The sequence below is a fragment of the Myotis brandtii genome, unplaced genomic scaffold (assembly GCF_000412655.1).
Source record: "Myotis brandtii unplaced genomic scaffold, ASM41265v1 scaffold50, whole genome shotgun sequence".
In the NCBI taxonomy this organism is placed as follows: Eukaryota; Metazoa; Chordata; class Mammalia; order Chiroptera; family Vespertilionidae; genus Myotis; species Myotis brandtii.
This window is the reverse complement of record NW_005369061.1, coordinates 874,316-888,339: the sequence shown is the minus strand read 5'-3', so window position 1 is coordinate 888,339 and position 14,024 is coordinate 874,316. Positions and strand designations below refer to the sequence as shown.

General features: G+C 35.5%; 1 protein-coding gene across 6 annotated transcripts in view; it reads left to right on the top strand.

Annotated features, from left to right (window-relative positions):
- Positions 1-14,024, top strand: part of TAOK1 (TAO kinase 1) — a 106,910-nt gene that overhangs the window by 54,214 nt on the left and 38,672 nt on the right. For all 6 annotated transcript variants that reach the window (XM_014548248.1, XM_014548246.1, XM_014548247.1 and 3 more), the window contains 5 exons: positions 1,158-1,249; positions 3,096-3,189; positions 5,343-5,424; positions 9,849-10,016; positions 13,406-13,609. In XM_014548248.1, coding sequence (XP_014403734.1) covers positions 1,158-1,249; positions 3,096-3,189; positions 5,343-5,424; positions 9,849-10,016; positions 13,406-13,609 — 640 coding nt within the window. The remainder of the gene's footprint in view (positions 1-1,157; positions 1,250-3,095; positions 3,190-5,342; positions 5,425-9,848; positions 10,017-13,405; positions 13,610-14,024) is intronic.

The window sequence follows — 14,024 nt, the reverse complement described above, 5'->3', positions numbered from 1 at the left end:
GCCCTATGAAGTTCTACAATTTAAAAAAATTACTTGTTTAATTTTGTTTAAACTTACTTCAACATTTTAAAGAACATATTGGAAACACCCAATTATTGATGATTGAAAATTTACATATTTGTTAGTTTGGGTTTTTTTGAGTTTTTCTTCATATTTGTTAATTTGTATGTAGTGTATTTGGAACACAGGAACTAGGCAATATTTACATGTCTTTGCATGAGCACACACACAGGGGTTCCTGGTGACAAACTCATTAAAGTCGGTGAGTGTTTTTAAGGGTCTGACTGTGCTTAACTCCAAATGCAAATGAAGTGTAAGGTTAAAGTACCATAAAAAATGTTAGACTCTAGTTGAAGATAGGAATTAATGTTTCATTTTATAACCAAGATACCTATAAGGTTGATAATTGATTGTTTCCATTGTGAGTCTCCCTAGACACTTTTTAAATTTTTTTATTGATTTCAGAGAGAGGAAGGGGGAGAGAGAGAGAGAGAGAGAGAGCGAGAGAGAAACAAACATCAATGATGAGAGAATCATTGATTGGCTGCCTCCTGCATGCTCCCTACTGGGGATAGAGCCTGCAACCCCAAATCAAACCAGGACCTCCTGTTACGCGGGTCAACACTCAACCACTGAGCAACACCAGCCGGGCTAAGACACACTTTTATCACAGAACACTATTTTTATTTGAAAGACTGACAAACTATGGTAATTAGTGTTGGTTATTATGGCAAATATTTTCTTAAATAAATGGAGTGAGCTTGTAACTTCAAGGAAGATAATTGCTGGTATTCATTCCCTCTTTCTAGCAAAAGTTAGATGTTTGTAATGGGATCCTGAGGCCACCACTGGCCTAAAGGATATACAATATTAGAATCTGCGACCTTGAACAGATGCAGAATACAACCCCCTCTGTGGCATCCTTCCTTTAGGATGCTGTTATATGATCATGACAGATAGTAAAAATAAGTCTTATACTATCTGTGCAATGGTAACTATTTACCTCACAACCTGTAATGTATTCATTTCCCATTATAAAAATTCTTATGTCCAGATATATTATCTGCAATTCACACAGGTGTTCTCCATGTAGGTAGTCATTATATTTTAATGAATATTATAATTTTTTTAACTTTAAATGACATTTTATGTTTTAGGATGGCCCCAGAAGTAATTTTAGCCATGGATGAAGGACAGTATGATGGCAAAGTAGATGTATGGTCTCTTGGAATAACATGTATTGAACTAGGTAAGCATTCTTTAATATTACTGTGTAGTAAGATTTAATCAATGTCTTGCGTCAATTTCTGTACCAAATTATAGGTTTGTTTTTTATTTTGTCAGTTACTAAGGGGAGCAATAAATTTATTAAAGTTTTCATTTTGGTGACCAGTTATTTTCATATGTATTAGGTTAAGTATATTATATTTGCTCTGTAAAATTAGATCTAAAAAAATTTTCACTATGGGTCAAAGTATCTATGTCTAATATTAATGAGTATTTGTTAAACACCTGGAATATGTCTATATTTACTAGATTTACCATGTATAGCAGATCTCTAAAGCATTTGTGAATTACTTACCTCTACCTAAGATACTTATGACTTTAAGTTAGGTATGATAATTAGAAGTCAGGCTGTATGTCATATTGTATGTAGTATTTTGATTTTGTGCACACATTTTATTCTGTTGCCCATGAATGGAACTATGCTTAAGGCAGTGGACTATCTTAACTTTACTAACATTCCCACTGTAAGTGAACCAGGTAGGTAATTGAACTGTCACTGTAATCAAAGAGGATGAACATCTTGCTCTTGATTCCCCAAGCTACCCGCCCTCCCCGCTTCCACATTAGCCCAATATCCTTTCCTTTTTTTCTTCTTACAGGAATATTCTATTAAACTTTATTTAAAAGTGGGAAATATTGGGAATATTTACTTAAACACTTCTAGTAGTAATCAAGGATTGAAAAGAAGATGTTAATAGTAAAATCCATGTGTAATTTTGATAAATCAGTATCAACCTGGGTTTGTTAGTAGTTTTCTAAAACAAGTAATAGGGAAATTGAGGTAAAAATAAAAGTAAAGATTGCTTATCATTACACAGTAGATGAATATTTCCAATACAACCAGACTGTTTCTACCTTGCAGTCTAATATTTTCCAAAATACTATTTTTGCTTGTATTGGAATTCCTATATTAACCATTGCCTTCAGGCTTTATATCATTTTTAAGTTTGACAACATCAGTAAACTGAGGTTTGGAGACTATCATAATGTCATTTTCTTCTTATCTTTTGGTCTCATTTTGAGGTTTATAAAATGTTTCTTCCATTTGAAAGTATCTTTTTTAAAATTATGATTAAATTTAGGTTACACATCTTTGGCAGGAACACCACAGAAGTAGATGTTAAAATTTAAGACACATCTCCAGTGTCTTACATTTTACTTTAAGACTCTAGAGAAAGAAGAGCAAATTCAACCCAAAATAAGCAGAAGAAAGAATAAAAAAGGTCAAAGCAAAAATCAATTAAATAGAAAACAAATACAATAGAAAAAATAAATCAAAAACTAGTTATTCAAGATAATTGATAAACCTCTAGCCAGATTTATCAGGCAAAAAAGAAAGAAGACACAAATTACCAGTATCAGCTGTGAGAAGTAACTTCACTACAGATTTTACAGGCATTAAAAGGACTCTCAGGATATAGTACGAATATTTTTATGTTAATAAATTTAACAACTTAGATAAAATAGACAATTTTCTTGAAGGGCACAAATGAACAAAGCTCACTTTTGGTACAGAGGACATTATTTGACATATGATTGAAACTTGAATGGGGTTTGAGGATTAGATGAAAGTCATGTATCAGCATTAATGGCCTGATTTAATGGAGGTATTATTGTTCTTAGTAGGGTGTTCTTGTTTTAAAGTATTTAGGAATGGTAGAGCATCATTTCAGCAATTTAATCTAAATTGATATACTTGAATGTGTTTTTTTAAATCAACTTGCAATTTTTTTGCCAAGTTTGAAATTATTTTAAAAAAACTTTAACAATATTTGCAAGAACAATAACAAGTTTTCTTTCTCTTACAGCGGAAAGAAAGCCTCCTTTATTTAATATGAATGCAATGAGTGCCTTATATCACATAGCCCAAAATGAATCCCCTACACTACAGTCTAATGAATGGTGAGTATTGCTAAGAGATACATTACTCAACATTTTATAAATTAAATGCGTTCTTATAATGTTATCAAAATGATTTCATTTCAACTAGGTAAAATGTATTTCTATCTGAAGAGAGATGAAAATAGGCTTATTCCTGTAACAGTAGTCTAATTAATCCATCATTGCTTTGGAGTATGTTATTTTTATTGGCTTATTAAGAGACGTTATCCTGTATGCTATTGGCTTGTTTAATTCCCTCAGTGAACCTGAGTTAAATAAACTCTTGATAAAGATAAATAAAATAAAATTGGTTTATTTTACCCCTATATCTTGTTTATCCTTTATTATGTCTGCTTTTCATAGCATATGCATCTCAGTGATGCTACATGGAAGCAAAAAATACTGCTTTTTACAAAGATTTATATTTTCTTTGAACTTTAGGAATATATATTACCCTGATTATATAATAAATAACACAATTTAAACATTAATATTTTATAACTAAAATATGTAGATTGCGCTACCTGTAGTGATATTTTGTTGGAGAATGGTTTATAATTTATATGGTATAAAAAAACATAGATAAAATGACTTGATTTATCAGAATTATCAGATAATTTATAACTTTGTGATTATTCTAGTTTTTATGTTATTTATTATTCAGAATGCTCTGATGTTCCTTTTCCTAGTGCTTCCTTGATTTGATAAAATGAAGTTCATTTATGTAAAGAAGTTTATGTAAAACAGATTGATAGTTTTTAAAAACTAGAATTTTTATTAGTGATAGAAAATTTTAGTGGGAAATTAATTCTTCAGGTGTATCTAGCATTTGAAAAATTATAGGAGAAATTCTAGTCCTATATAATAAAGAGGTAATATGCTAATTAGACCAGACGGCGGAATGACCTTCCGGAACGACCTTCCTGGCAACCTTCTGGAACGACCAGTGGGCAGGGAGACAGGCCACGAGGCAGCCAGGGCTCTGAGGGCCTATTCTTGCACAATTTTCGTGCATCAGGCCTCTAGTATATTTAATAAATACTTTAAAATTCACAAGTAGATGCATAAATTAGTGATACTTTATTTTTTAAGGATTACATAATTAAGGCACATAAATTAGAGACATATAGAAGAAATCTTTTGGCACAGTTTAGTATTATGGTACATATAAATAATAAATATATTGAACACAGACTTAGATTCTTTGGGGATTCAAAAAAATTCTTGCACAAGGAACATAAAATGTTATTTGATATTTGAAGACAAACGATAAATTATTACTTACTGCCTTGCTCACTGAACTCTTCTCATAACACGCTATAATAATATGTTGCAGACTTCTAATGTTTTTAAAAATAATATAATTGGTTTTCTGGGTTTAATGGAAATTTTATCCATTTGTTCAGGGATATCAAATAGGTATACAAAATGCTCCCTCCAAAGCTAAGAGTGATGTTCTGAAACATGCTATATAGGAGATAATCCAAGAAGCAAACAAGGAAGAGATGGCTTAGAGAAGAGAGAAAACAAATTGAGAAGAATGCCATTTTAGATTTGAATGCAAAGAAGAAAAAAATTGACTTCCCTAATTTTGCCATAATTTAGAACGAGTTGTGTTATTATGTGAGAGCAAGATTTTTAAATAATCTGTGCAAATTTATCTTTGAAAAATGGTAAAGGTTCACTGGTTGCTTTAGATCAGTGGTTCTCAACCTTCCTAATGCCGCGACCCTTTAATACAGTTCCTCATGTTGTGGTGACCCCCAACCATAAAATTATTTTCGTTGCTACTTCATAACTTTAATTTTGCTACTGTTATGAACCGTAATGTAAATATCTGATATGCAGGATGTATTTTCATTGTTACAAATTGAACATAATTAAAGCATAGTGATTAATCACAAAAACAATATGTAATTATATATGTGTTTTCCTATGGTCTTAGGCGACCCCTGTGAAAGGGTCGTTCGACCCCCAAAGGGATCGCGACCCACAGGTTGAGAACCGCTGCTTTAGATGGTTTTCATAGATTTATATGAAATACATAGTGTATCGTGTCTGCTTGCTTTTATAATTTTTTCCATCCCCCCTCCCACCAATAGGCACATACCTTGATTTGTGGATCTGTTTTTAAAAATAGCAATATGTTCACTTGATACTTTCCTTTACAATAGGTCTGATTATTTTCGCAACTTTGTAGATTCTTGCCTCCAGAAAATCCCTCAAGATCGCCCTACATCAGAGGAACTTTTAAAGGTCAGTTTATATTCTTAAATCGGTTTTTTATCCCTAAGAAATTATTTTTTAAAATGTGCTTTATTCTTCTTTGATTCTGAATCAGTATTAAGAATGCTCTACCAGCCCTAGCCAGTTTGGCTCAGTTTGGCTCAGTGGATAGAGCGCCGGCCTACTCACCAAAGGGTCCCAGGTTTGATTCCCATCCAGGGCATGTGGTTGCAGGCTCCTCCCCAGCCTGGGCCATGGTCGGGGCGCCTGCAGGAGGCAACCAATCAATGTGTTTCTCTCACATCGATATTTTTCTCTGTCTTTCCCTCTCTCTTCCACTCTCTCTATAATCAATGGAAAAATATCCTTGGATTAAAAAATATTAAAAAATTAAATGTTTTAAAAAAAAGAATGCTCTACCATTTTTACTACAATATTGTTTGTAAGTTTTCTCTGATGCTAAGTTTTTCATTTGTTTTTTTTCTTTCCAAAAGTGATTAACTGGTTTTACTGTTGCTGAATACAATATATAGTCAAATATTCAAAATAGTAACAAATGGCTACATTTTTATATATGCAAGAATATATTCATGAGTTATAATTATAAATTTTAGTTTATATGGAATAATGTTATATTTTAGTTGGCAAAACAGTTTAATTTTAATATAATTTTATTATATCTATAATACTTTATATATTGATCTGTCCTATATTAAAATAATATGAAAGAAAATGGTGGGATATATTTATTTAAATATTGTGGGAGAAGAGAGATTTCAAGAGAAACTTAAAAATGTTTATCATTTTTGTTTCCTTTCTGGAAATATCTTTTTCTAACTTAATGAAAATATATTTTTTTAAATATTTTATTGATTTTTTACAGAGAGGAAGGGAGAGAGATAGAGAGTTAGAAACATTGATGAGAGAGAAACATCGATCAGCTGCCTCCTGCACACCCCCTACTGGGGATGTACCCGCAACCAAGGTACATGCCCTTGACCAGAATCGAACCCGGGACCCTTGAGTCTGCAGGCTGACGCTCTATCCACTGAGCCAGACCAGCCATGGCTGAAAATATTTTTTAAATTATGTAAATTCTATTCAGTTTTCAATAGACTTGTTGCTTAATTTAAACACATTATTGGTATTCTTTATATTCTCAAAAAATTATTATTTCATTTGTAGGCTTACCATCTTCTTAATAACAGTAGTAGTATTGTTGAAATTAATATACTTCCTAAGACATCCAGTTAAGACATTATTAGTAAATAGTTTTTGTGTCTCTCTTTGTGACCCTAAGGAATCTTGTTGATTTTCACTACAAGATATAAGTAGACTTTTATTACATGAATGTTTTAGAGTTTCAAAGAGGTTCAGCTTATTTTCAGTGAACAGCAGTTAAAGATACAAAGAAAATCTTCATATATATATATTCAGTAGTATTGTTTGCAACCATAGTATGTTGAAGAGCAATACAGTTTCAGTAATGAAAGCCTGAATAAATAGGTACTCATTGCAGCAACAAAATGTTCAGTATACCTAGGAATTATGTTAGTGAAAAATAAGCAAGATCTATATGTAGAAAATTATTAAACTTAAAAATATATATTTTTTAATAAGACTAAATATTGGCCCCCGCGCCTCAGTTGGTTGGAGTATTCATTGCCCCATGCACCGGAAGAGTTGCAGGTTCAATTCCTAGTTGGGGCACATGCTGAGGTTGCAGTTTTGATCCCCAGTCAGGGTGTGTATGGGAGGCAACTGATTAATGTTTCCCTCTCCCTTCCTCTCTCTCTAAAATCAATACATATGTCCTCAGGTGAAGATTAAATAATAATAATCCTATATAATAAAAGCCTAATATGCAAATTGTGCCCTCGGGCGGTCGCTTGCCCGGGAGATGAGGAGTTCGACCACTCGCTATGATGTGCACTGACCACCAGGGGGCGGCACGTAACATGGCGGGTGTTGGTGACATGCTGTGTGTGACCTCTTGCTGGCTACCTGGGGGCAGGGGTGACAGGGACTGAGGTGCGGTGAGAATGTGGGGTGTCTGCCAAACTCACTCACTCCCCCTGCTACCCTCTCCCAGGATGCCAGGGCTCGCATGCCAGGGAAGCCCTTGTGCTCAGGTGCCGGGCGCCCGCGAAGAGTCCGCCCCTCACCCACATGGTCTCTTCCGGGTGAGCTGGGCAACAGCCGCTGGGACCGCAGGGGCTGGTTGGGCTCCCCATGGGTTCATGCAGGAGCCGGTCTGGAGAGAGCATGCTACTTACCCAGTTTCCATGTGGTGCCGCTGGGTGGCCCAGAGGTCCACGCTGCACCCCGGCTCGCAGCATCTGGCCGTGCTCACCACATCTCCATGTGGGGACTCAGGCGCAGTGATTCAGGCAGAGGGTGGCGAGAAGGGGCTCAGGGACTCAGGTGCTGCCCAGGACCCAGAGGTCAGCTGGGACCTGCCCTTCCATGCCAGACGCTCTCGCTTCAATCACCGGCCAGGGCTAGGGACCCCACCCCTGCACTGATTTCATGCATCGAGCCTCTAGTAATAATAATCCTATATAATAAAAGTGTAGTATGCAAATTGTCCCCTCTACCGGAGTTCTCCCGGGAGTTCGACCAGGGGGCAAGGTGGCCAGGGGAAGGGAGGGAGGCCCCAGCCAGCAGCCTCTAGGGACCCTACCAGTGCAAGAATTTCATGCACTGGGCTTCTAGTAATAATAATAATAGAAGAAGACTTAATATTGTAGATAGTGGTACATACCAAGAAACTAAGGCTCAGGAAAATGGAAGAATGTTACAGCCTTCTTACACTTGCCTAAGCATAAACTCTTTTGACAAAAACCTAACCCACCAGGGTCAGGTATTTGGTATTTGGAGAACAGATCCCAAGACTACAAGTAGTATTCATTTACCTTTATTGAATTCTGAGTGTATTGGCACAGCCTTATTGGAAAGTATCAAGTGCTTCTTTTTCTTTGGCCTAATTACATTTCTGTCACAATCCATCATAAAGAAAAGAAAAAATAGAAAAAAGTTTTTCTAATGTATGAAGCTATTTATCTCAGAAATAAAAATTGGAAATAACCATCCAGAATTAGGATAATGCTTAAATAATTTTGGCATAAATGTTTGATGAAGTGTTCTGTAGACATGTTTATGAGTTGAAATAACATAATACTTATGACAAAAAGTAGAATAAAATATGTAGTTAACAACTCTGCATAATGAAGAAATAAATTTAAACTAACAAAGAAGGTAAAAGTGTTATAAGAATTCAAGGGCATTTCATGAACTCAGGGTAGAAGGAATCTTTCTGCAATCTATATGCTAACTATTCACAAAACAAAATTTATACATAGAAAATTTCTGAAAAGAAATACACCATCACTGGGCTATAATACAGCATAGAGAATGTAATCGGTAATATTGTAGTAACTATGTATGATGCCAGGTGGGTACTAGACTTATTGGGAGGATCACTTCATAAGTTTTTAAAATACCTAACCACAATGCTGTACACTTGAAAATAATATAATATTGAATATCAACTGTAATTGAAAAAATGGAAGAAAAGAAATATGCCAAAATGTAACAATGGTACTTCTTATGGTGGAGTTGTTCTATTTTTCTGTATTTGATAAGGTTAAGCTTTATTAAATGTTAATGGTAAAAATCACTAATAATGCCCAGCAAGCATGGCTCAGTGTTTGAGGAGTGACCCATGAGCCAGGAGCTCACAGTTCAATTCCGGTGAGGGCCCATGCCCTGATTTGGGGCTCAATCCCCAGTAGGGAATGTGCAGGAGGCAGCTGATCAATGATTCTCTCTCATCATTGATGTTTCTTTCTCTCCCTCCCTCTCCCTTCCTCTCTCTGAAATTAATAAAAACATTTTTAAAAAGAAATGAAAAATCACTAATATAATGGCTTTTAATCAGCTGCTAGTGTTTTATGAAGTGTTGCTTATGGAACATATAAAGGAGCCAATAATATCAAGGTTTCATGTGACATAAAACGACCATCAGTAAATACATTCCTGTTGAAACCTAACTAAGAACTAACGTGCCTTATCTGTGAAATCAGCAGTTCTAGAATATGTAAACCTTTATTTAGCCTTTATTTAGGGCTCTAATTTAATAATTGAACTTAATTCTTAGAATTTAATTAGACTTTTTGACTATTTTAATTCAGTGTTTTCAGTTGGCCAACAAAAGTATCATGTTCAAAGTTTTTATAAAATTTGCAGGCGTGGTTATGTAGGCACAGAGTATATATGTGTAAATGACAACTTTGTAAATGAAAGAAGTCAGAAGTATAATAGAATTAGATAGCTATAGATTATATGCAATATCTATCATAATTATTTAGGATAGTAATTCTAGGAGGGGTACATTTGTACTAATTAAAAAATATATACAGCATAGGTTTTAACTTTTACTTTCTCTTATCCAGCACATGTTTGTTCTTCGGGAGCGCCCTGAAACAGTGTTAATAGATCTCATTCAAAGGACAAAGGATGCAGTAAGAGAGCTGGACAATCTGCAATATAGAAAAATGAAGAAACTCCTTTTCCAGGAGGCACATAATGGACCAGCAGTAGAAGCACAGGAAGAAGAAGAGGTAGTAACTTAGAAATTACTGAAATATTGAGCTCTCTTCATTGGCTTCTTTCCTTATATAATCTGTCTTGTCACAAATCTTTTAGATCAGTGGTTCCTAGATTGTGTTTTCTTACCCGAGGTCCTGTAAGGATCCTTATCTTTTTCCTGTAAGGATCCCAGGTGGGAAAAAGATTTTGCATTATTTAAACCCAACCCCTTCTTTTTTTTTTTTTTTAATATATTTTATTGATTTTTTACAGAGAGGAAGGGAGAGGGATGGAGAATTAGAAACATCGATGAGAGAGAAACATCGATGAGAGAGAAACATCGATCAGCTGCCTCCTGCACACACCCCCAAATGGGGATGTGCCCGCAACCAAGGTACATGCCCTTGACCAGAATCAAACCTGGGACCCTTCAGTCCGCAGGCTGACGCTCTATCCACTGAGCCAAACCGGTCAGGGCAAACCCAACCCCTTCTTAATGTACATTGGCATAGTAAAGCCCTGCGAGTCCTTTTATTAAAGAAACCTGTTCAACTTTATTTAATGTAGTCCCTCTCGAAGTTCTTGGCCACTGAACCCTTGTTTTTTTGTTTTTTTTTACTATTCTCCAATTTCATGGGACATGCTTTTGGAAATATTTGAAATAATAAACTCTGGAAGTTGCCAATACTCACTCAGAAAGTTACCAAGTGTTCTACTTTGTCCCTATAGACACTTGATTCTTTTCAGTTCTCTACAATTTTATTCCATCTACACAGTTCTAAAAATACTAATTTTACAGATGAGTAAAGCAAGGCTCAGAATGGTTAATTCACCTTATCTTTTTCACTCTAAATATTTTCAGTTTTCTTCTGTATTTCTGTTAGAATTCCAAAGCTTTGATTTTTCTTTTGTATTACTTTCCAGTGAAGGAGATCACTTTGCATTCTGAAACCAGGAGCAGTAGTTACTTACTTTTCTTTTTAATAGTGCTTCATAGTTAATGAACTATAAAATACAATACTTTCTTAACTTACAGTTTTTTGTTTTTATTTTATTTTATTCTTTTTTTTAAATATATTTTATTGATTTTTTACAGAGAGGAAGGGAGAGGGATAGAGAGTTAGAAACATTGATGAGAGAGAACTATCGATCAGCTGCCTCCTGCACACTCCCTACTGGGGATGTGCCTGCAACCAAGGTACATGCCCTTGACCAGACTTGAACCTGGGACCCTTGAGTCCGCAGGCTGACGCTATATCCACTGAGCCAAACCGGTTAGGGCTTATTAATTCTTATAATAGTCATTAGAAAATTGTTTGGGGCTATTTTAAATATATGAGTATTTTAGCAGAGTTGTGAAATTAATAAAATTCTAATGTAGTTAAATCTATAATTTTAATGTAGCATCTTTGATAGGCTAGGGATATATAAGTTCATATATGTATGAGGTATATATCTATAAAATATATTTCTTTATTGGTTTCAGAGAGGAAGGGAGAGGGATAGAGAGTTAGAAACATCGATGAGAGAGAAACATCAATCAGCCGCCTCCTGCACACCTACTGGGGATGTGCCCGCAACGAAGGTACATGCCCTTGACCGGAATCGAACCTGGGACCCTTTAGTCCGCAGGAGGCAGCTGATCAATGATTCTCTCTCATCATTGATGTTTCTTTTTTTTTTTTTTTATATATTTTTTATTGATTTTTTTACAGAGAGGAAGGGAGAGGGATAGAGAGTTAGAAACATCGATGAGAGAGAAACATCAATCAGCCGCCTCCTGCACACCTACTGGGGATGTGCCCGCAACGAAGGTACATGCCCTTGACCGGAATCGAACCTGGGACCCTTTAGTCCGCAGGCCGACGCTCTATCCACTGAGCCAAGCCGGCCAGGGCAAGATATATATCCATATATAATGAGAGATATACACACCATGGGTCTATATCAGTGGTTCCCAACGTGGGGCACAGGCCCCACATGGGGGCAATTTGATTTTTAAGGGGGGCAATTCAAGAATGAGTTATGAACAGTGAATTTTTTGCATTTCTTATGGTTCTAGGGGCCTCATATACAGTATATAAATATATAGTGACGTATTTATGCATTTTAGCTCTCTCTTATATGTTTTGAAACTTTGCTATTTTTTCATATCACTTCATATATTATTATTTTTTAAACAATTTCTTAGTGATTTCTTCCTCAGTACTTCAATTGTCCTTTCATTCTTTTATTTTTCTCTTTCATGGATGCCATGTTCTTTGGAAGCTTGTTTAGACCAAGTTAATGGCCTTTTAGGCTTCCTCCATGTGAATAGGAGTTCAATTTTAAATAATAAGAATTATATGTCACAGGTGGGGCATGGTCAAAAAAAGATTGGGAACTACTGGTCTATATTAATTAAATTCTGCATATCTTTAAAAAATTCTGCATGTCTTATAGAATTTTTATATGGTAAGACTGCTATTATGTTGGTGCCTAGATACCATTGCTTGCCTGGTTACTTCAGAAAAACAATCTTATGATTATGATTAAATACTTAAGTAATATGTCATTTCAATTTACACAAAAATGGATAAGAATTAATGTTAATTATATGGTGGTAGAGGGTGGGCTAGAGATTATAAAGGAAAATCTATAATAATAAAAGTGTAATATGCTAATTAGACTGGACAGCCAAATGACCTTCTGGACAAAGCCAGGGCTGTGAGGTCTGAGGCAAGCTGCTGTGGCTGTGAGGGCCGAGCCCCTTGCATGAATTTCGTGCATTGGGCCTCTAGTATACTTATAAAAGGCTTCAATAAAAAATAATTAAAAGGGGTTGTTTAGCCGTAGCCGGTTTGGCTCAGAGGATAGAGCATCGGCCTGCAGACTGAAGGGTCCCAGGTTCGATTCCGGTCAAGGGCACATGCCCAGCTTGTGGGCTCGATCCCCAGTGAGGGGTGTGCAGGAGGCAGCCGATCAGTGATTCTCTCTCATCATTGATGTTTCTGTCTCTCCTCACTTCCTCTCTGCAATCAATAAAAATATTTAAAAGGGTGGGGTGGGGGGTGGGTTGTTTATAAGATAAAAAAAAAAAGTTGGGGCTTGTTTTAAGCATGGGAATCATTGAGAAATGAGCATAATTTCTATATATAGCCCATGAATTGTGTGGTAGAAATGGATTTTAAAAATATCAGTTTAGAGAAAATGCTACACTTTAGAAATAACCCAAAACTGATTAGCTGACTTTTACCCACGGTTGGGTTTTTTTTACTGTCAAGGAACAGTTGGTAAACTTACTGGTTTGACAATTAAAGGGGATTTCTCATGATAGACCTGTGACTTTCTGAAGACTGTATGCCAAACAATGTGCAAGGTACTTGTATTCAAGAATTCAAAAGAAATACCGATATTTGAACCTAATGCTCTTTTCCCTTAGGAACAAGATCATGGTGTTGGACGGACAGGAACAGTGAATAGTGTTGGAAGTAATCAGTCTATTCCCAGTATGTCCATTAGTGCCAGTAGCCAAAGCAGTAGTGTTAACAGTCTTCCAGATGCCTCGGATGACAAGAGTGAGCTAGACATGATGGAGGGAGATCATACAGTGATGTCTAATAGTTCTGTCATCCACTTAAAACCTGTGAGTATTTGGGTTTTTAGTGAAAAATTTCAACTTTGGTAAATAATTTTCTTTATCTGACTACTGTAAGAGGAATTTTTTTTTAATGTTTCAGAAATTTGGAACAATAGGCTTGTTAATTCCCAATGTAATGTCTGCATTTGGGAAACTAATGTTTTGAGAATATAAAAATAATGTTTTTTAAAATTTTAGAAGAAATACAGAAATAAGATACATAATGTATTATTTGAAGTACTAAGATGGGAAATAAAGTTTTTTAAAATAGTAAGTATACACATGAAATTAGTGATAATGGTTGCTTTTGGGGAGTGGGAGAAAGGATTAAGATGATCAAAAGTAACTTTGGGCCCTGGCCGGTGTTAGACCATCATCCTATGCACCAACGCCAGGGTTGATTCGTCTGCTCTGGCTGGCT